Source organism: Heloderma suspectum, chromosome 11 (genome assembly GCF_057233095.1).
Source record: "Heloderma suspectum isolate Gila_16-S chromosome 11, 16-S_ref, whole genome shotgun sequence".
Taxonomy (NCBI): Eukaryota; Metazoa; Chordata; class Lepidosauria; order Squamata; family Helodermatidae; genus Heloderma; species Heloderma suspectum.
Genome location: NC_139468.1, coordinates 3065844 through 3088789, shown reverse-complemented (window position 1 = coordinate 3088789; position 22946 = coordinate 3065844). Strand labels below are relative to the sequence as shown.

General features: G+C 45.6%; 2 protein-coding genes across 12 annotated transcripts in view; both read right to left on the bottom strand.

Moving 5' to 3' along the window:
- Positions 1-11550, bottom strand: part of DAPK2 (death associated protein kinase 2) — a 66104-nt gene extending 54554 nt beyond the window's left edge. The window contains exons 1-4 of one of the 2 annotated variants that reach the window (XM_084816643.1): positions 11463-11550; positions 4727-4852; positions 2656-3807; positions 1678-1809 (exon numbers count right to left, since the gene is read on the bottom strand). The gene's annotated coding sequence lies outside the window, so the exon portion shown is untranslated. Of the gene's footprint in view, positions 1-276; positions 567-1677; positions 1810-2655; positions 3808-4726; positions 4853-11462 lie in introns of those variants that run through there. The other variant, XM_084816645.1, reaches the window with a different exon arrangement.
- The window catches only part of TBC1D2B (TBC1 domain family member 2B), a 48635-nt gene continuing 35105 nt past the window's right edge, over positions 9417-22946 (bottom strand). For 6 of the 10 annotated variants that reach the window (XM_084816642.1, XM_084816632.1, XM_084816640.1 and 3 more), the window contains 2 exons: positions 21095-21216; positions 14926-18758 (listed from right to left, as the gene is read on the bottom strand). In XM_084816642.1, the coding sequence (XP_084672768.1) occupies positions 18563-18758; positions 21095-21216 (318 nt within the window). In that variant the 3' untranslated portion in view covers positions 14926-18562. Of the gene's footprint in view, positions 10089-11494; positions 11592-14925; positions 19500-21094; positions 21217-21238; positions 21948-22946 lie in introns of those variants that run through there. The other 4 variants (XM_084816635.1, XM_084816636.1, XM_084816634.1 and 1 more) reach the window with 4 other exon arrangements.

Genomic DNA, 22946 nt, shown 5'->3' with positions numbered 1-22946 from the left:
GCCTCGGGCTGCGGCGCACCGCGGGAGGCGCCCCGGCTCGGGGCCAGCCGCGGACGCCCAGCCTCGCCTGCCTCACGGGGGGGGGGGGGCGCACGGCCGCCGCCTCGGCCGCTTGCAAGGCGACCGAAGACCGTCGCGGCGCGCCCGGGGGCGGAACCGCCGGCGGGGCGCTCTGCAGCGGCCCCGGAGCCCCCCGCGGGCAGGAAGGGGCAGCCGGCGAGCCGAGCGCGGCCGCGGCGGCCCGGCGCGGGTCCTGCCCGGCGCGGCGCTACTCACCGGGACGCGGCGGCTCGCTCCTCGGCCGGGAGGACGCGCGCCGGGCTCGGGCTCCCTCGCCACCTGCCTTCGCCGGAGCCTGCGCGTGCCGGGGCCGGGGGAGGAGGAGCCGCCGGCGGGGCCGGTGCTGCGGGGCCCGGGGCGCCCCCTGCCGGATCGCTGCGGTGCTGCCGGGGCGGGCGCCGCAAGCTTCGCGCTTCCACCGCGCTCTTCGGCACCAGGCGCCGCTTGGCCGGGGCCCGCTGAAGGCTGCGAAAGCGATCGGCCGGAGGGGCGCGCTGTTAGGCCGCGATCCTAAGCACACTTAGTACGCCTAGGGGCTTACTTCTGAGTAGGCATGTTTGGCAAAAGGAGAAGGGGCGGCAGAGGATGAGATGGCTGGATAGCATCACCGATGCAATGAATATGGACTCGAGCGCGCTCCGGGAGAGAGCGCAGGACAGGAAGGCCTGGCGTGCTATGGTCCATGGGGTCACGAAGAGTCGGACACGACTGAACGACTGAACAACAACAACAACAACAGGCATGTTTAGGATTGCGCCGAATTTAGGGGTGTGTGTGAAGTGCCTCTGGAGGAGCATATCTTTGAGTGCTTCCCCAGGCGCTGGGCCTCCCTGCACATAGAAGACTAGCTGCTCAGGAAGTCGGATGCCTTAGGCTGAAGATGCTGTTGTTTATATTATATATATAAACGAATGGGATTGCTTTTAGGCCGGGTTTAATGCCACTGGGTTTTTCTTAGTAATAGATTTGTTCATTTTATTGTTAGGACGTTGTTTTATTCTGAATGATAAAAAGAGGAGGGAAGGCCCGTGTGCAGGGAAAAACAATGAAGAAAATGGAGAAATCCCAGGTACCTATAGAAAAAGGTTTATTGTAGTTCGTTTATTGGCCCAACGCATTTTGGAAGAGTTGATTTTCTTCTTCAGGGGCTTGTAGTCAATATACGAAGACAGACAAACCTCATCCATTTGTATCAGATACAGGCAATAAACCTTGGGGTTGTTGTTGTTCAGTCGTTCAGTCGTGTCCGACTCTTCGTGACCCCACGGACCACAGCACGCCAGGCCTTCCTGTCCTGCGCTCTCTCCCGGAGCATGCTCAAGTCCATATTCATTGCATCAGTGATGCTACCTAGCCATCTCATCCTCTGCCATCCCCTTCTTCTTTGGCCTTCAGTCTTTCCCAGCATCAGGGTCTTTTCCAGAGAGTTTTCTCTTCGCATTAGGTGGCCAAAATATTTCAGCTTCAGCTTCAGTATCTGTCCTTCCTATGAGCAGTCAGGGTTGTTACGGACCTCCGTCCAATAGTTCCTCAGGCACTCTGTCTATCAGGTCTAATCCCTTAAATCTATTCCTCACCTCCACTGTATATTCATAAGGGATATGATTTAGGTCATACCTGAATGGTTGAGTGGTTTTCCCTACGTCCTTCAATTTCAGCCGAAATTTTGCAAGAAGCAGCTCATGATCTGAGCCACAGTCAGCTCCAGGTCTTGTTTTTACTGACTGTATAGAGCTTCTCCATCTTTGGCTGCAAAGGACATAATCAATCTGATTTTGATATTGACCATCTGGTGATGTCCACGTGTAGAGTCGCTTAGGGTATTTTTAGAAATATTATGTTTGAATGTGGAATTTTATTGTTTTAAACTGTTGTACTATGGTACATCGCCCAGAGTGGCCGGGTGACCAGCCAGATGGGCGATTAAGAAATTTAATTAATTAATTAATTGAATTCTATAGGCACCTGGGATTTCTCCATTTTCTTTTCTCCATTGTTTTCCCCCCGTTTTATTCTTAGGCATAAGCTGCTTTGAGAATGAAGCAGCATATAAATAATTTAGTAATAATAATCTGGCCCTAAAGCAGCATACATGGTCCACCTCCCTTTTATTCTCACAACGGCCCTGTAAGGTAGGCTAGGCTGAGAGATGGTGACTGGCTCAAGGTCAACTTGGTGAGCTTTGTGGCTGAGTGGGGATTTTTTTAAGCCACTCCCCATCCTAGTCTGATGCTCTAAAATCACTACACCACACTTTAAAAACAAAATCACCCTCAACATCCTAGAACCTAGGAAGTGTGGCCCCTCCCTGCAAGCATTAAAAATGAAAGTTGCAACTACAGGCTGAAGTGATACAGCCCAGAAATGGCTTTGCCACATGATTCTGTTAAGTGATGGAGTGGCTGTAATGTCAGATGGGGACTAGGGCAACCTGGCTTTGAATCTCTGCTTAGCCATGAGGCTCCCTACCTCATAGGGTTGTTCCAAACACAAACTAGGATGTATGTCCGCCATCCACCCCTTGGAGAAAGGGCAAGAAAAAATGTAATACATAAAAAATAAATTGGCCCAGCAGAGCCAAGAACAGCTGCATACCTTTTATCCCTCCAGAGTCTGTAGCATCTTTTGTTGTGCTTGCTACAGCGCCCGTGTCTCTCCCTGCTTCAATCGACAGACAGAAAGGCTGCCTTGCTTGTGAGGAAGTCACAGTCGCGAACTTTGAGTCAGGTCCACCCAGTTCTCTTGGTCCAAGAGGAAGAATGATGAGTCCCATCCTTTGGCCCGAGGCTGAGGAAACGGAGGAAGCAGAGAGTCCCAAAAGCTCATGCCAAATGGAGGAAGCAGAGAGTCCCAAAAGCTTGTGCCAAACGGAGGAAGCAGAGAGTCCCCAAAAGCTCGTGCCAGCCAGGAGCAGGAAGCCACCTTTTGGGAGTCAGAAAAAGCAGCCTGGCGCAGCAGTCCTCCGGGGCAGCAGCTGCCCTACCAGAAAGGCCAGGTGGGGCAGATGCTTCAGGCAACAAATCGGGGGCACCACATAGGGTGGCAGTGTGGGAGAAAGGCAGGCTGGACCGAAGGGGCACACGGCTGTGACGCCCTCTGTCTGGCACAAGCCCTGTGGACGTGAACAGGCCTCCATCTCTCCTTCGTCATGTTGCGGAGGGGAAACTGGCTGAGGGACCGTGGCTGCGGTGGCCGCACAGCAGATTAACGGCTCAGGCAAGATCTGAAGTCGGGCCCCTCCCACAACGCACAGTCGCAGCTGCGGTATGCTCTAGGAGCTCCTGGGGTGGCTTGCAGGCCAGCCCAAGCTCCGGGATGCTCGCGAGCCCAGCCTCCCCGCTTGGCCTCTTTGGCTGCACCTCTTGGATCAGACACAGCTGCGCTGGGCCATCGGTAGCATTCCAAGGAGGCGACTTCTCCGCTGCAGCTGTGGAGCCACTCTGGGTGGTTGAAGGCCTGCCCAGAGAAGGCCTGCACTCTCACAGAATCATAGCGTCGGAGGGGGGCTTGGAGGCCATCTAGTCTACCCCCGCTCCGTGCAGGAAGCCCAGAGCTAGACCATCTCCTGTGCAGCCTCTGCATGAAGACTCCGGCGAGGGAGAGCCCACCCCCCATCGAGGTCATTGGCTCTGTTGTCATTGGCTCCATTCTTCTATAAGACAGCCCTTCGGGGGTATGAAGAGTGCCAACATCTCAGTTCCTCCCTGGAAACTTCCTGCTTCACAATCCTAGTTCAGTTGACCTTCTCTGAGTAAAGGTAGTAAAAAGGGCTATAATAAAGCATGACACTGATGACGACAACACCACACATACTGACATACCAGAAGTAAGATCAGTGCCCCAAAAGGCTTACAATTCCTTTTAATTTTTCCCCATTAAACAGATACAACAACCCTTTAATAACACTTTAGAGTACAAGAGCTGTACTGTATAAACATCCACATTCATTGTTGTAGTGCCAAAGTTACACTGGGTAGAAAGAGTTGCCCAAGGCGTATATTCAAATCTTAAGACCTTACATCTCTCCAAAACTATCTCTGTGAGACTGGAGGCCTGAAGTCATTCTCTTTTTTGTTAACAAAAGTCAGACCTGGGAACCATCTCTTTACGAAACTATCATTCTTGGTCAGTCCCCCTAATCCATCCGCTGTGATGAGTGAGCTTCTCGGCTAGTTCCACTTGCCAAATCCTGGCAAGGCACCCTTGGACCGTATATCCTGATGTGGTTTTCCACCACTTTGCCACCTCCTTATGTGCTGCTGCCCATAGCAGAGAGATGGATTCTTTATGGCTTACAAGGGTCATTACATCATCACAAATGGATAAAAGTGCTAATAAAGGGTTTGGTGCAATTTGTTGTTGTGTCACGTCTGAGATTTCTTTAAAGACAGGGGCTTACAATTTAAAATTTGAGATAGGGGAAGGCGTCATGGCAAACGTAGATTTTGAGAAGGGATGTAAAGACAGAGAAAGAGGTGGTATTCCAGAAGTGATCTGGGAAGCAGTTCCAGGCATCAGGGCTGGCAGGGCTGAAGGGGTGGAGTCTTCTGAAGGAGTAGGAAGCGTTCAGGTGGCCCAGCGTGGTAGAGCTGGAGGAGCAAATGTCATGGGCAGGAAGAAAGAGGGAGCCATTTTATAAGGCGGAAAGCAAAAAATGTTTTCTTACCTTGGAAAAATCGCTCTGCCTAATGCATTTCCTAGTATCTGTGTAAGGCTCTGCAGCATCTTCAGCTCAGCTCTCTGCTTTGCCCCAGTGGATAGAGGAAACCAAATATCAACCACTCTTTTACATCTGTAACAATTTCCAGAGGGGCAGCCATGTTAGTTTGTTGCAGCAAAATACTACAAAGAGTTTTGTGGCACCTTAAAGACTAACAAATATATGATGGCAGAAGCTTTTGTGGACTAAAGTCCACTTCTTCAGATGCATGAAGTGTTATCCTAAGATAGTTATCGTACCACAAGTGTAAATCAGTTTATCAAGAAGTTCAAGCCCATCACCTGTGGCCTGAATGGAGATAATAGGCTTTTATCCTACTGCAGGTGTGTTTTAGCATAGCCAGGATGTTTGTGTTATAATTCACACTGCTTTGTGAATGGTCACTGCACCACCTCCTTCGGCCGCAAGGATTGCACTGGGTGCATGCACATGCACAATCATTCAAACATGTACACAGGGACAGGTTTGCTGGCGGACCAAGGTGGCTACAGCCTTGCTGCCTGTTAGTGGCAGTAAAGCAGTGACCTGGGGTGCGTGGGGGTCTTTGGGGACTAGAGTGGCCAGGTGCCCTCTTTTACAGAGGACAGTCCTCTATTTGAAAGGTTGTCTTGTTCAATTCCAGTTTAAAGGTTATTTATTTAAGAAATATCATACCCGCTTTTCATTATAAAATAATCCCAAAGCGGGGTACAAGCAATAAAGCACAGTAAAATAATACAACACTGACAAAAAATCATAATGTAATGGGAAAACAGCAACAGATAAATAACAGTTTACACCATGCAGCAAAAGAGGGGGGGAAATCATAGTGAACCATAAGAACTGTTGCCCATCAACAGGTGGCACCTGAAAAGCAGACTGAGCAAGGCACACAGGTCACCTGGTCGCAGTCTTGCAACCTATGGTGAGATGGACTATTTTGGGTTAAATTATAATGAATATTTCCAAGGGTGCAATCTTATGCATGTTTAGACAGAACAAAGTCTTACAGCTCCCAGGGAATGCTGGCAGCTGTAGGACTTTTTTCTGTCTAGACATGCACAGGATTGTGTCCTAAATCTGCATATATCCATAGAAATGTTTTTTTAACATTTCCTTTCCCTCTGACCTCACTTCTCACAATCCCCCCTCCCAAATGTATCTCTGTATACCTGCCAGTTGAAGATAACAATTCACACATCTGATGAAGTGGACTCCAGTCCATGAAAATGTACACTAGAATAACGGAGCATTCCCACACATATTTAGACAGAAAAAAATTCCTACAATTCCCAGCATTCCCCAGCCAACCATGGCTGGTTGGGGCATGCTGGGAGTTCTAGGACCTCTTTTCTGTCTACACATGCATAAGATTGCACCCTAAGTGTGATAGTCTAAGGTGCCACAAAACTCCTGTTTTGCACCTGTTATTTATTTATTTGTGACATTTATAGACCACTGAATATAATAAAATCTCTCAGCAGTTCCCAATATTAAAATACAATATGAAGAACACAACATTAAAAATACTTCCAACTACAGTCAAAAATCAAGGAGCAGTAAAGTGGAGCACCCCTTCATGGATCACTGCCTTGTTGTGGCGAAGGGGCTTGCGTAACTCAGTGAAGCCATAAGCTATGCCGTGCAGGGCCACCCAAGATGGACAGGTCATGGCAGAGAGTTCTGACAAAATTGGTCCACTGGAGAAGGAAATGGCACCCCACTCCAGTATTCTTGCCAAGAAAACCCCATGGAACGTATCACAAGGCTACAAGAGATGACGCCAGAAGATGAGCCCCTCAGGTCGGAAGGTGTCCAATATACTACTGGGGAAGAGCAGAGGGCATTTCCAAGTAGCGCCAGAAAGAGTGAAGCGGCTGGGCCAAAGCCGAAAGGACACTCAGCTGTGGATGTGTCTGGTGGTAAAAAGAAAATCTGATGCTGTAAAGAACAATATTGTTTAGGAACCTGGAATGTCAGATCAATGAATCAAGGTAAGCTGGAGGTGGTCAAACATGAGATGGCAAGACTGAACATCGACATCTTGGGAATCAGCGAACTCAAATGGACAGGCATGGGTGAATTTAATTCAGGTGACCATCATATCTACTACTGTGGGCAAGAATCCCTTAGAAGAAATGGAGTAGCACTCATAGTCAACAAAAGGGTGGGAAAAGCAGTACTGGGGTACAATCTCAAAGACGATAGAATGATCTCAGTATGAATCCAAGGCAAACCATTCAACATCACCGTAATTCAAGTCTGTGCCCCAACCACTGAGGCCGAAGAAGCTGAGGTTGATCGGTTCTATGAAGACCTACAACACCTTCTAGAACTAACACCAAAAAAAGATGTCCTCTTCATCATAGGGGATTGGAATGCTAAAGTAGGAAGTCAAGAAATCACCGGGATAACAGGCAGGCATGGCCTTGGTGTACAAAATTAAGCAGGACAAAAGCTAATAGAGTTTTGCCAAGAGAACACGCTGATCATAGCAAACACTCTTTTCCAACAGCACAAGAGGCGACTCTACACATGAACATCACCAGATGGTCAATATCGAAATCAGATTGATTATGTCCTTTGCAGCTAAAGATGGAGAAGCTCTATAGAGTCAGTCAAAACAAGACCTGGAGCTGACTGTGGCTCAGATCATGAGCTTCTTGTTGCAAAATTTCGGCTTAAATTGAAGAACGTAGGGAAAACCACTCAACCATTCAGGTATGACCTAAATCATATCCCTTATGAATATACAGTGGAGGTGAGGAATCGATTTAAGGGATTAGACCTGATAGAGTGCCTGAGGAACTATGGACGGAGGTCCGTAACATTGTTCAGGAGGCAGCAACGAAATCCATCCCAAAGAAAAAGAAATGCAAGAAAGCCAAGTGGCTGTCTGAGGAGGCTTTACAAGTAGCTGAAGAAAGAAGGGAAGCGAAAAGCAATGGAGAAAGGGGAAGATATATCCAACTGAATGCAGAGTTCCAGAGAATAGCAAGGAGAGACAAGAAGGCCTTCTTAAATGAACAATGCAAAGAAATCGAGGAAAACAACAGAATGGGAAAGACTAGAGATCTCTTCAAGAAAATTGGAGATCTCAAGGGAACGTATAGTGCAAAGATGGGCATGATAAAGGACAAAGAAGGCAGGGACCTAACAGAAGCAGATGAGATTAAGAAGAGGTGGAAAGAATACACAGAAGAACTATACAGGAAAGATCTGAATGTCCCTGATAGCCATGATAGTGCGGTCACTGAACTGGAGCCGGACATCCTCGAGAGTGAAGTCAAGTGGGCCTTAGGAAGCATTACTAACAACAAAGCTAGCGGAGATGACAGTATTCCAGCTGAGCTATTTAAAATCCTAAAAGACGATGCTGTTAAAGTGCTGCATCCAATATGCCAACAAATTTGGAACACTCAACAATGGCCGCAAGACTGGAAAAGGTCAGTTTACATTCCAATTCCAAAGAAGGGCAACGCCAAAGAGTGTTCAAACTACCGCACAATTGCGCTCATTTCACATGCCAGCAAGGTGATGCTCAAAATCCTACAAGCTAGGCTTCAGCAGTATGCGAACCGAGAACTACCAGAAGTACAAGCGGGGTTTCGAAGAGGCAGAGGAACTAGAGATCAAATCGCCAACTTTCGCTGGATCATGGAGAAAGCACGAGAATTCCAGAAAAACGTCTATTTCTGCTTCATTGACTACGCTAAAGCCTTTGATTGTGTGGATCACAAGAAACTCTGGCAAATTCTGAAAGAGATGGGGGTACCAGACCACCTTACCTGTCTCCTGAGAAACCTGTACGAGGGTCAAGAAGCAACAGTAAGAACCAGACATGGAACAACCGATTGGTTCAAAATTGGGAAAGGAGTACGACAAGGCTGCATATTGTCACCCTGCTTATTTAACTTATATGCAGAGTACATCATGAGAAACGCCGGGTTGGATGAATCACAGGTTGGAATTAAGATTGCCGGGAGAATTATCAACAACCTCCGATATGCAGACGATACCACCCTAATGGCAGAAAGCGAAGAGGATCTAAAGAGCCTCTTGTTATGGGTGAAAGAGGAGAGTGCAAAAACTGGTTTGAAACTCAACATTAAAAAAACTAAGATCATGGCATCTGGCCCCATCACTTCCTGGCATATAGAAGGGGAAGAAATGGAAGCAGTGACAGATTTTACTTTCTTGGGCTCCAAGATCACCGCAGATGGTGACTGTAGCCATGAAATTAAAAGACGCTTGCTCCTCGAGAGGAAAGCTATGGCCAACCTAGACAGCATAGTAAGAAGCAGAGACATCACCTTGCCGACAAAGATTCATATAATCAAAGCTATGGTTTTCCCAGTAGTAATGTATGGCTGTGAGAGCTGGACTATCAAGGAAGGCTGAGTGCCGAAGAATTGATGCTTTCGAACTGTGGTGCTGGAGAAGACTGTTACAAGTCCCCTGGACTGCAAGGAGGTCAAATCAGTCAATCCTAAAGGAAATCAACCCTGAGTGCTCATTGGAAGGACAGATACTGAAGCTGAAGCTCAAATATTTTGGCCACCTAATGCGAAGAGAAAACTCTCTGGAAAAGACCCTGATGCTGGGAAAGATTGAAGGCAAAAGGAGAAGGGGATGGCAGAGGATGAGATGGCTAGATAGTATCACCGATGCAATGAATATGAACTTGAGCACACTCTGGGAGAGAACGCAGGACAGGAAGGCCTGGCGTGCTATGGTCCATGGGGTCACGAAGAGTCGGACATGACTGAACGACTGAACAAAAGTGGAGCAGCATAATTAATGTACTTACAGCCCAGGGAAAACCTGGATAAACAAGAGTGTTCCCAGGAGATGTTTAAAAGTTGTCACATTTTCTGCCCCCAAACTACACAGGGTGGTGGTCCAGAGAGTTTATGTCTATACTGGACCTGCAAATTGCATGACGCACCAAGCCAAATGCAGCACACCAGCCAAAAAAAGGTGGTCTCAGCTTTTCCCCTTCACCCTGCATTCCCGCTGATCAGCTGGGGAAATTGGACAGGGTCCCAGTTTCTCTAAGGGGTGCACTGGGAGGCAGCCAAGGGCTGTGAGTTGTGCATCCGTGGCTTAGATTGCCTGGTTTCACCAGGAATCTGCAGCCACACCACCAGTAGCTCATACATTGTACAAGTCTAGCCCAGTTGTAAGTGAAGTAGCCCAGGACAAAAAGCATGAAGATATGGAGCTGCTCTGACCAGCCATGGTCCTGCTCGTTCTCCTTGATAAGCACGGTAAAACTTTTGCTTCTCCAGCCTTCTGAAGGAGAGTTCTTCAGAGTTTGTAATCACATCTATGAAACCAAAAGATAATGTCTATGAACAATAAACTGATTTCTGTGATTCCAAAAACACAAATAAATTCCTTCTATTGGGAGCAGAGATCTAACCGCAATGTCCATGAACCAGGCCCATCGCTTCCTTGTAGCATTATCTAATTTTTGCCCAGTTAAACATGCCAAAGTATAATGCATTGTCACTAGTACATTGCCAGACCCAATTTTTAAGCTGCTTTTGGATTACCATATTAATACCATTGGAAAAAATCCTTGTTAAGAGGATACAATGGGTGTGCTGCATTATTAGAACACATCTTGGCTTGGTAAAACCCCCCTCAAACTTTTGTAAAAGTTGGGATACAAAATCCCACACTTTTCTGTAACAGCTGTAATGTTGAACATTGAAGAGAATTCCTTTAAGACAAGTCATTCAGTTGCACAAAGTATTTATCTTTAAAACAGCTTTAAAACAACAACAACAAGAAGAAGAAGAAGAAGCAGCCCTCCCACACCAGTTCTGGGATATCAATTACAGAGATTTTCCAAGTGCCACAAAACTTTTTTCCACTTTGATAACACACAGGAAGTATGTGACAGACCCTGAGTACTTTTCCCACTGAAGCCAGGAGGTTAAACAAGGGCAGGCACCCTGCTGAACTGGTGTTCCAAGAAGGGAAGACATCTAACTTACAAACCCCCAGTTTCACTTTCTAACACAATTGGCATAATAATCGTGTACATGTGGATAACAGCATTAGCAAATATCTTTGGCATGTCATGCAAAGCATTCTTGGATTGTTTAAACTACCTGGGGTACATTAAAGACTAATTTATTGCAACTTAAGCTCATTTAAGTGTCTGCTTCACTTATCGGTGAAAGGAACTGGCTGTATATGTTCACACACACACACACACACACACAATCAAAGTCGGGAACAATATATTACAAAACAATACAATTTTAAAAACAAGATCACTAACTCATGTATGTAAACATTTAAAACAACTGAGATGTTTAAAATGCATTTTTTTAAAAAAAATCCTTATTTACAAAACAATGTCCTTATTATGAGACTGAGAGCAAGTAATCAAACCACCAGTACAGATGGTGAATAGTGTCCAGTTGCCAGATGTATTTTAACCTTTCAATCTTCTTCAGTAGTACATAAATGGCAGATGGTGGCTTATCTGCTCCAGAGTAGAATCATATTCAGACTTACATATTTCAGGAGTCATGTTCTTAAAATAAAATTATATTTATGTACAGATATTACGTGCAATGCCCCCCTAGGTTAAAATGGTATGGCGGGGTGCTGAACATTTTCAGTGGTGGGCGAGGCCAAAGGCCAAAGGCCAAAGGGGCCAGGGCCAAAAAAATATTAGAAATACCTGGGAAACGCCAGAGGGCTGGATTGTGATCCTGTTTGGCTCCTGGGCTTAGGTTCTGCACCCCTGTACCATGGGCTGAGCATCAGAAATATAAATTTGGGGGTGGGGTTGTCCCTGTGTTATAGACTTCTGAAAGAGAAATAGCCGTATATTGCATTAATACGCCAATCCTAAAATATATATTTTTTGAACTAATTCCTATTGATTTTGACAGAGTTAGCTTTCAAGTAAACAGGTTTATGACTGGAGCCATATCTGTTTCCCATTTATAATCTGTATTATACAGTTCTAATTTGTACATGAAAAGAGCACTTTTTTAAAGTAATGGCCTTTGGCCAGCAACAGGGGTGCTGACTACTTGTCGGGGGGGTGGGCACTTGGCCCCTGCGCCCTCTGTGGATACTGCTCATGGGTGAGATTAAGATATTAAAAACACATGATGACAGAGATGTAGCCTTTATATTATTTTTTAATGAAAATAGAGAAAGGCTATTTTTAAAATACCTGTAATCCACCCAGAGAGAACAGACCATGGAACAACGGACTGGTTTAAGATTGGGAAAGGAGTTCAGCAGGGTTGTATACTCTCACCCTACCTATTCAACCTTACGCAGAACACATCATGCGACGTGCTGGGCTTGATGAAGCCAAGGCTGGAGTTAAAATTACTGGAAGAAACATTAACAATCTCAGATATGCAGATGATACCACTTTGATGGCTGAAAGCGAGGAGGAGCTGAGGAACCTCATGACAAAGGTGAAAGAAGAAAGTGCAAAAGCTGGGTTGCAGTTAAACTTCAAAAAAACCAAGATTATGGCAACCAGCTTGATTGAGAACTGGCAAAGAGAGGGAGAAAACGTGGAGGTAGTGACAGACTTTGTCTTTCTAGGCGCAAAGATTACTGCAGACGCTGACTGCAGCCAGGAAATCAGAAGACGTTTACTTCTTGGGAGGAGAGCAATGACAAATCTTGATAAAAAAGTGAAGAGCAGAGACATCACGCTGACAACAAAGGTCCGCATAGTTCAAGCAATGGAATTCCCCGTAGTAACCTATGGCTGGGAGAGCTGGACCATAAGGAAGGCTAAGCGAAGGAAGATAGATGCTTTTGAACTGTGGTGCTGGAGGAAAATTCTGAGAGTGCCTTGGACGGCAAGAAGATCAAACCAGTCCATACTTCAGGAAATAAAGCCAGACGGCTCACTTGAGGGAACGATATTAAAGGCAAAACTCAAGTATTCTGGCCACATAATGAGAAGACAGGATACCGTGGAGAAGATGCTGATGCTAGGGAAAGTGGAAGGCAAAAGGAAGAGGGGCCGACCAAGGGCAAGATGGATGGGTGATATTCTGGAGGTGACAGACTCGACCATGGGGGAGCTGGGGGTGGCGACGGCCGACAGGAAGCTCTGGCGTGGGCTGGTCCATGAAGTCACGAAGAGTCGGAAGCGACTGACCGAATAAACAACAACAATCCACCCAGAAAGTCTGTTATTGGGTGGGTTGAAAATATTATAAATGAACAAACTGGGCATTTGGGATCCACGTGGGTGCTGCTGGATAATGCAAACAGGTCTTATTGGTCTGTTCATTGCACTGCTCCTACATCCTGGATTTTGGGTGTTATTGTTTAATCTTTTGAAAATGTATCACCTGCCTAATTTATGGTACTGCTGCAAACTTACTGTCCAAACTGCAAGTAAAAAGGAGTCATGTTCTGTGTCACTGAAAAGGAAGAGGAAATGTGTTTTAATTGTCCGCAGCTGCAAGGCCTCCTGCGGGGTCAGTCCAGCCTTGGAGGATAGTCTCTTGGGTCACACAGCTGCTCAGGCCAAATGTCCCCTTTCCACACTTCTGCAACAGAGCTCACCACCGCCCTCTGTTCATGGGACAAACTGCTCCAGCATACAGGACAGGCAGTCCCTGGGCCAGGCACACGGCCCTTCCTGGCTCATACAATGCCCTCTGCCCTCCAGCAAGGCAACCCCACACTGGAGCCTGCTTTGCACGCGTCATCCACCCAGGAACCCCGGTTGACCAGCAAATGTTTTCATCCAGATTAAAGGCCACAGGGAGTGGATTCCTTTCTCCTGCCCCTCTCAATATTATCATCATCCCCAAGACCTTTCTGACTCACAGCCCTGCATTGTTTCCATGCTGCCCCCACAGGAACTAGGGCAGTTCACAAAAAGAGGCAGGCCCTATCCTGAGGGGAAAGGCCACTGGTCAGAGGTACAGCACATGCTTCGCAAGCAAAATAAAAACAAAAACCATAGGCTGAAATGCTCAGCATGCTGAGTAACAAGGGCTGGGAAAAAGCCCTTTGCCCAAGACCTTGGAGATTTTGTACTGAGCTAGATGGGCCAGTATTCTCAGGAGTTGCTATAAGGGAACTTCATATAATCCAAACTCAGTTGGGAAGCAATCTTCCTTCAACTAGGCATTAGGGTCATCACCTATGGTCAAATGCTCTCCTATGGTGAATCCCACAACATGGCTCAAGAATTTGCTTAAGTGTTAATCCATGGTATAAGAACTGAGACTTTTAAGATCTGGTGCTAGAGCTTGCTTTTCTCCTCCTCCCTCCCCATCCCCTTTCCTTGTGTGCTGTCTTTTAGACTGTAAACCTCTGAGGGCAGGGACTGTCTTACGACAGATGGTAAGCTGCTCTGGGAGCAGTTTCAGCTGAACAGAGGAGTGAAAATGTTTTAAAGAGACAAGTTATTTTCCAGGTCCTCTGCAGATGCAGGCCTCCGAATTACCACCGAACTATAATGGGTTAGAGTGGAAGAGAGCAAGACAGCATAGAACTTCCTCAGGAAAGCCAAATTCTCATTCCTGCAGTCAGCTTGTTACTCCACACCAATAGTTTCACCCGCTGGTTTCACTAATCTCCCTCTGTAACATAAAGGCGAAGAGCTAAGAACTTCCACATCTGATCTCAGATCAGAGTCAATCTTAAGCTAACAACAACAAAGCTGAACTAAAAAGCAGTAGAAAATTATTTTTATTGATTTATTTACTTGCAATGATTTCTGATACAAAACCAGGTTACATTTCAAGATTGCAACCCTTCTGTTGTGCTAATGTCCCCCAACATTTTGAATACTTAACAATTCCTGAGGGATGAATAAAGAGCTGTTATGAAAGTTTGAGGGTTTAAAAATATCAAAAGAGAGGCAACTTTTACTTTCTTCACAAGAGACTGAAACAAATATGATTATGAATTTGTCAAATGGACTGAAACGTCTTGTTTGTCCATGAACCGTTTCGAACTACAACTAAGTCCTGATCCTAATGCAAGACAACTACCATGTACATATATAATAAAAAGCAATAAGGGGAAACAGCATTTTGAGTCCAATGTACAACAAGGGACTCCACTGAGAACATCTTCTGCATTAGCCCCACTAGAAGACTGGTGCACTTTTTCACTTTAGTGGGGATTGCACAAGAGATATTCTCATTCAGGGATGGGGAACATGTGTCCCTCCAGATGTTGAACTCCAGGTGCTAGCGGCCCTCCCCATTGGCTAAGCTTGCTAGGGCTGATGGGGGTTGAAGTCCAACATTTGGAGGGACACATGTTTCCCCACCCGTTTTAGATGTTTTGTGCCCAGTGACCTTGGTCTCTGCATGTTATGACTTGATTATACCAACTATAGGATGGATATGTATACTGTGCTCTTTCAGCAAAAGCAAGGTGTTTAGTGCTAGATCTCTTTTCTCTCTGTCTCTAGTGTAACAAAGAATTGATCTGTGTGACCTGGAATCTTGCACAAATGGCTTAAGTGGTGTGAATTATATAATACTTAAACAGAAACCATGCATAAGATACTTTGCATATATAATATGTAATGTATTTTCTAATTCTTTACAAAAAAAGAAGTGTAGGAAAACCTCATTGCAGTAAATGAGACCTGAAATAGCTCAAACACATGCTCCACATGGGCGGGGAAGAGGGCAGAGGTAAGGTTGGTCAACCATTCTGTGTTGATCTCTAGTGTTCTTCAGTTTTCAAGCCTTCTTGCCTCATTTAAGTAATCTGCTCTACCACTGCAGGGTGTGATTCAGAGTCATCGTGTAGCACTCTGGTCTTGTGGAAGGGTCAATTTCCAGGTCACAGACAAATGTCAGACAGCAAGAATTAATCACACTATTTGCAAGGGGCACAAAGTACTGAGGCAGGGCAGGGGATGGACCCTTTCACAAGAGAGTTCAGGCAGACTGGACATAAACTTTCATTGCAGTGGGGAAAACCAGCAGTTGCAGGTATCCGTTATTTTTGCTGAACATTATCAACAATATTGCACTAGGAAACTCAAAGTAACAAAAGGTCTCAACATCGATGCTACAAAACTGAGGATTTCCAGGAGCAAACAGAGGAACTATCAGCAAGAAGAGGGGTGGGTGCTGCATCACACTCCACCATCACCGATGCTGGCTGGCTGGGATGATCTTCTCAGGCATTTATCAGGTGTTCAACCATGATTCACTATTCAAGCCAACGGTTTCAGCTATAGCAATTTCAGGGAACATAGATGGATCTCCTTTAACAAGCAAAAGTTAAACAAAAATGTTCTATCCCAGACATGGTTTGAGACCAACTCTTCCAAAACAGTTAAGAAATCTGACAGCATGGGATTATCCAACAGTGCTCAACAGGAGTTGGAAATACAGCACATGCAATAATACAAGGGAAAAAAGCTTACTAGAATTCAAGTACAAGGTATTAAAGATGGGTAAAGTGTCAGCACTGGTGTAAGCATAAAGGCTGGGTTTGTATCTTCAAAGCCCTCACAGTAATCTCATCCGTCCAGTTTGCACTGTACTCTGCGTGCCCTCCTTCGGTTGCCCTGCAGCGGTTCCGATCCTGGTGTCACAGCAGCAATCACTGCCTTATGATAGTCAAATTGACATGCCACATGATTTTCTTTTAGGCTGAAATGAAGTACCACACTGCACTGTTAGTGTACGTGAAGTCTCACGACACATGACTCAGGTCTTCTCCAGTTCTAATCAATACCGTGCCATTAACTACACGAACAAATGTCAATTGGAGACGTTTTAGAAATCTTCAGAAAGAGAATGGCACAATCTGGAAAAGCAGCCTTGAATGTGCCACAGATGCTTGTGCAAGTGTAGAGAGGTTGTCCCCTCTCCCACTGCACACCATATTGCAAACTGTAATGTCTAAAGTGGTTAGCAGTGTAGCATCAGAGGAACCTGCTCTTCAGAAAAAGGAATGCATGTAGATGAGCCTTCCCTATCCTGGAGCCTGCCAGATGTGTTGGACTACAACTCCCAAAAATCCCATAGTTGGCTAGGGATTATAGGTGTTGCTGTCCAACACATCTGGAGGGTGCCTGATTAGGGAAGGTTGGTGAAGATCAAATTAAACATTCTAGGGAGTGAAAGAGGTAAGACGCCTTTTGGAGGGGGAGATTGCAAGGAAGGAATTCTGGAGGTTTACTGTGTCTAACAAGGGAACATCATGTAGGGGGAAAGAGGAGGAGAAAGTTCAAGGCATGTTCACATTTATACCAAAAAAATACACCCTCCCCTTCATTTTCTTCAGGTTCATAACCTTTACCTAAGGCAGCATGCACATCTGCAAAAATCACAGTAATACGATAGGAGGAATCTATCTGGAATTTCTCTGGCATTACATTTCACTAAAAAGACAGGAGTTGAGCACTTCCAAACTTGCAATGGAATGCAGTATAGAAGGGCAAAAGAAAAGAGACTGCAATGTTTTCAAGAAAGCAGATCTCTGACTTTAACCAGTAAGTGAGACTTGCAGTACTGTTTTGCAAGATGAAAGTATTTTCATTCAAAGAGAAAGCAAAGGAATAAATAATTCGTGTTGTTGAACTCTTTCCGCCTCTCTGGAGTACTTTTAGACTGATTTACATCACTTTCACGGTCATGACGTCAGGCCAGCCTGTCTGATCCGTTGACCAACTTGCCAGCCATTACAAAAATGGTTTCTCAATGCAAAATCCCCAAGGAACAGTAAGGTATCCATCATGATTATATCGAGGGGAGGCCATCAGGCAAGTGCACTTTCACCTGGCCAGAGCAGGTGGGTGCTGACTGAACCAGAATATCCTGCTTCCATGCTTCCTGATGCTGGATGAGCTCATTCTAGGACAGCCTCATGATATTCCATTCTGGAGGGGACTTCTGTGATCTTGATAGCATCATGCAAGAGAGACATTGGTATTTTCCCTGCTCACTATAGTACTGCAGTAGGGACAGCTGCTCCAGCAGAACTTCTTCTTGCCTTACAGTTCTTAAAGAGATATGTGCCCTGCTCAAAGTGGAACTTTGCAACTTTGTTAGATTCCTCAGGGTGCTCACTTAGCACCATGTGAAAGTATACTTTAACTACCTTTCTGGCTAAAACTGAAGGTGCTGGGACCAATGGAAGGACATCTTAAGAGCACTTCGCCCCTTGGCAAACACCATCGGCTCCAGGCAGTCTCTTCACATTTCCCCGATTTTAAGTATGTGTACAGATATGCCAAATAGTTGTCAATCTTTGGGCTAGTTTTAAACAAACAGGGCTGAGCAGCCCATCCTTAACTGGCCAATGAAAAATGTCAATTTTGTTTAATATAATCAAAGCTAATGAGGAATGTCCCTCCCAAATGGAATAGCTTACACATTCTTAAGACATCATGAGAGTGAAAGGGAGGGAAGGGAAGGGGGAAGCCATCAGAAGTTAGATATAAAATCACGGGTATTAAAAAGAGTAAGGACTTTGCAGTATTGCTTTCTACGCATGCACTTAAAAAAAAAAGAGGACTTCAAAAAGAGAAAAACGAGCAGCTCAGCTGCGCGACTGGAACACAAACTCCATTAAGTGCTCTGTACACAGTGGCACGCAGGCAAATAGAATCGTTTGGCCGTTTTTTGGGGGGGGAAATCTGCAATGAAGTGCTCAGATTTGGAAATCTGTCCTGCAAATTTCCAGCTGCCATGGCTTAACATTCAGTTTTGCTGGATCATTAAGGAAGAGGACTTTTGGAAGTTCAGCCACTCCACAAAGCTTTGGTCGTGATCCCAAGGGGAGTCTTGGCCTCCAGGGGCTTCTTTAGCCATCTTCTTCATCATCACTAATGAGGTCCCTTTTATCGGGGTTGGTTTCCCGTTCACGCAAGAAATCCTCCCGGATGGCTTCAAGTTCCATGAGCTCCAGGCGTACTTTCTCCAGGTGGTAGGCTCTCCGGTTCCTTATCTGGCGCAGTGGGAAGGGATTCAGATCCCCAAAAGCAATACTGTTAAGTTTCCTGGAAAAGAAAACAGCAGCCACAGATAACTAACTACATCTCCTTAAGAGAGAGTGACCATGCAACGAGATCAAAGTCTGTGTGTCTGTCAAGATACTCCCACAATTTCTCTCTCAAGGTTAACAGCATGACACTCAGTAATAAATTGGGGGGAGGGGAGTACAGGAAGAGGAAATAGATCCTTGCTGCAAGAAAGCTCTTGGCTGATTTTTGTTTTTAAACTGGCATCCCAGCATGGGAGGAGTACACAGCTCTTAGCCCTGATCTTCCTTCTGGACTCCTGAGCATCACAGAATAGCAAGTAGTGAGACTGCTGCTGCTTCCATAGAGCCAAAAAGATATACCTTGCTTGGTCTTTTGAAGTGGTAAATCCACTAAAACTACGTAAAAGAGGGAGAGAGATGCACTGTGTATGTTTCACAAGTGGCAATTTCACAAGTGGCAATTAATACATCTATTAATGCAAGGCAGTTAACTTAGCTAAGTAGTTTTGCAAACCCTCCCCAACCCCCAAAGTTGACTGAACATGAGTTGCAGAACCACAATACTCAAGTGCTCCCAGCTTGTGGAATCAGTTGCAGATTCAAGCCTAGATGTCGTTTAGAAAGACAGGAAGTACCATGACCCTGAGATGTATTAAGCTTTCACTAAAAAGCGCATGGTCTACTCAAACAGGCAGCACTGCATGTTCCAGCTGTTTCTCTTCATTCTGCCTCCTTTGTTTATGAGGAAACAATGTATCTGTCAGAACAGAGAGGCAACTGAATACAATGTCCATGTTTGTTTTTCTTCAAATATGCCTAGAATAGTTATATTTCTTGATATTTCAGTGTAACTTAATTCTGCTCACTTGTGTGTATAAAACTGGCACTGTTAAAGTACTGAAGGGCATTTAGTATTGCACTACATCCACCTTCCCCAACTTGGTGCCTTCCAGATCTGTTGGGTTACAGCTCCCAGCCAGTGGTGTAAGAGGCAGGAACGGAATGAGCCACGAAGTAAAGCTGTAGCTAATGTAGCTCACCAGGGGGCACTGTGCTGTGACAAAATTGATTCTGTCAACTTTAATTGGGTATGGGAGGTTCCCAGATAACTTTTATTAGGCCAACATTTGTCTGTCTGTCTGTCTTTCCGTCTGTCGCCCATCTGGCTGGCTACTCAGCCACTCTGGGTGATGTACAACAATAAAAACAGTTCAAAACAATAAAATTCTACATTAAAAACATCATACCCTAACCCACCCCAAATGCCTGCCTGAACGACCATGTTTTTAATGCGTGGCGGAAGCTCATTAAAGAGGGGGCATGGCAGAGTTCCCTAGGGAGGGAGTTCCACAGAGTGGGGGCCACCACAGAGAAGGCCCTCTCCCTCGTCCCCACCAGCCTAGGTTTCTCCTGGCCTCCCGGAAGAAACGAAGCACATTTATTTAGCTCGACAAGCCAAGAAAATGAGCTGCTCTCTCATTTTTTATTTTGCCAAGCACCAGTGCTGTTAAGTACTGGGCTTTTGTGGCCTTCTTAGAAGTCTTGGTTGTTAGCAGCTTCAAGCGGTGGAGATGTATCATCAGATTTGCACAGGCCACAAGATGAGCCTGCTGCTGGCCTTCTAAAAGGAGGACAGGACTTATTCAGCTGCCTTTAGGTTAAGTGAAAACCTGAGGTGTTACTACTGGGAAAGGAATTTGGGACCAAACCACTGAGTTGGCTCTTGGGTTAACACACCCACCACTCCACTTGCAAGATCATTAAGTAATCCAACACCCATGTTCAGAAAGTGATTGGGAGTCCTAACACATCACTTCTTACGACATAAACCTGCCTGAGTGCTCAAGTCACCTTCTGAAGTCCGGTCCCAGGTTTGCCCCACTTTCAGAGGTGAGGCTGTGGCTCCCTGTCTGTGGAATGCTCTCATGGCTGCCAAATCTCTTGTCTTCCCAGCTACAGGTAAGCTTTTTAACTAACCAGGCCTTTTATAGTATTGGTTCGATCTGTTTTAATGCTGCTGCTGTTCTTTTCTTGCATATTACTAAAAGCAGTGAGGCAACTGTGTAATATGTTAATTGTTTTAATTTTTGTTTGTAATCTGACCTGGGAATTGTAGTTGAAGGGTGGGGTATCGATTTTTTTTTTAAGTTGCCATTTCTTATGCCTTCTTGTAAACAATTCTTTAACAGTTCTTTAAAACATCTGCTAGACTCCCAAAATTCTTTCCCCTTTTTATGTATAGAAGTGTATTACTTTCTCTGAACCCATGCGATGAAGCAGGTCTGGTTAGAAACATAAGTAAAACAACTGTTTTCCCCAAGAAGTAACTTCTGACCTCCAAAAAGCCCTTACCTAGCATTAAGGACTGTGCGAGTGAAGTATCTGAGGTACTTGAATATGGACATCGAATCTTGTAGCTTTAAGATCTCCTCCTCTTTGTATTTAAAGAGTGCCAAAGCAAACCGGAAAATGACCTAAACATTCAACAAACATCAGGTTACAAAAGGGAGTGAGCAGTGTTCAAAGTTCTCTGCTACTTTAGCTATCCACACGCGACGGATAGCAACCTACGCAAGACACCAAAGCCTCATTCCAAACTACTGAAAACCCGACTGCTCAGCCTGCCTTGCAGCTTCCGAGACTCCACCCCAAGGCACTGCCCCCGGGCTTTCAAGCCATAAGGCCTAGTGGGCCGGTCTGCACGACACACTGGGCTCACTGTGGGCTGTTTAACCATCACATTGGGCCAGTGTGAATGTGCAACCCCTTATGGGGATGTGGCATGTTGTCCGAACCCAGCCACCGTTACTCAGGGGTTAAACAACCCTCGCATAACCCTACTACAACCCGTAGTGAATCTGTGTGAACTACGTCAATGTATTTTAACCACCTAGAGATACCTTTTCATAAGGTAAGCGGTAGATAAATCAATAAAATAAAATATTAATGATGAAAGCTGAGATTGGCAGGAGGTTTAATTTTGTGCATGTGTACCACAACCCTGGCTAGAGTAGCTGGTCAATTTACTTCAAGTCAGACTAAATTGCTCACTGTGTCAGATACCAGAAAAAGAGCATTTTGGAAAATATTCACACTTAATGACCTGTTTCAGACACCACACTAAGTCATGGCTTAGCCCACGGCTCGTGCACTCCTCTGTGCGCCTCTGATACAGCTGCAAAGAGATCGGGAGTGTCCACTTCCACTGTCAATTAACCACAGATTAGTGTTCTGTCCAAATCCTAAACTGTGGTCAGTTCAAACCATGGCTTGAAGTTGACTTGTTTCAGTAAAGCATAGTTAAGACTAACCACACTTTGTCCAACTTAGTCATAATGCTAAAACTACAGTTAGTTAAACAGAGAAACAAATGCTTCCAATCTCCCCTCAAGACCATGCTGGAAGCAGAAAAGGAGGGGGCTGAGAGCTGACAAGCCTGAGGCTTGTGCATGCAGTGCCAACCAGAAGTTTAGCGTTACGTCCCACTGCAGCCAAAGATTCCATTTCTCTCTTTAAGCAATCATTTCAGCAACCACCACTAGGATGTTCTCCTGCCCCATTGAAATTAATAGGACTAGAGTACTCCTATAGACCCCTTCATGGATCACTGCCTTGTTGTGGCGAAGGGGCTTGCGTAACTCAGTGAAGCCATAAGCTATGCCGTGCAGGGCCACCCAAGACGGACAGGTCATGGCAGAGAGTTCTGACAAAATGTGGTCCACTGGAGAAGGAAATGGCAACCCACTCCAGTATTCTTGCCAAGAAAACCCCATGGAACGTATCACAAGGCTAAAAGATATGACGCCGGAAGATGAGCCCCTCAGGTCGGAAGGTGTCCAATATGCTACTGGGGAAGAGCAGAGGGTATTTCCAAGTAGCGCCAGAAAGAGTGAAGCGGCTGGGCCAAAGCCGAAAGGACACTCAGCTGTGGATGTGTCTGGTGGTGAAAAGAAAATCCGATGCTGTAAAGAACAATACTGTTTAGGAACCTGGAATGTCAGATCAATGAATCAAGGTAAGCTGGAGGTGGTCAAACATGAGATGGCAAGATTGAACATCGACATCTTGGGAATCAGCGAGCTAAAATGGACAGGCATGGGCGAATTTAATTCAGGTGACCATCATATCTACTATTGTGGGCAAGAATCCCTTAGAAGAAATGGAGTAGCACTCATAGTCAACAAAAGGGTGGGAAAAGCAGTAC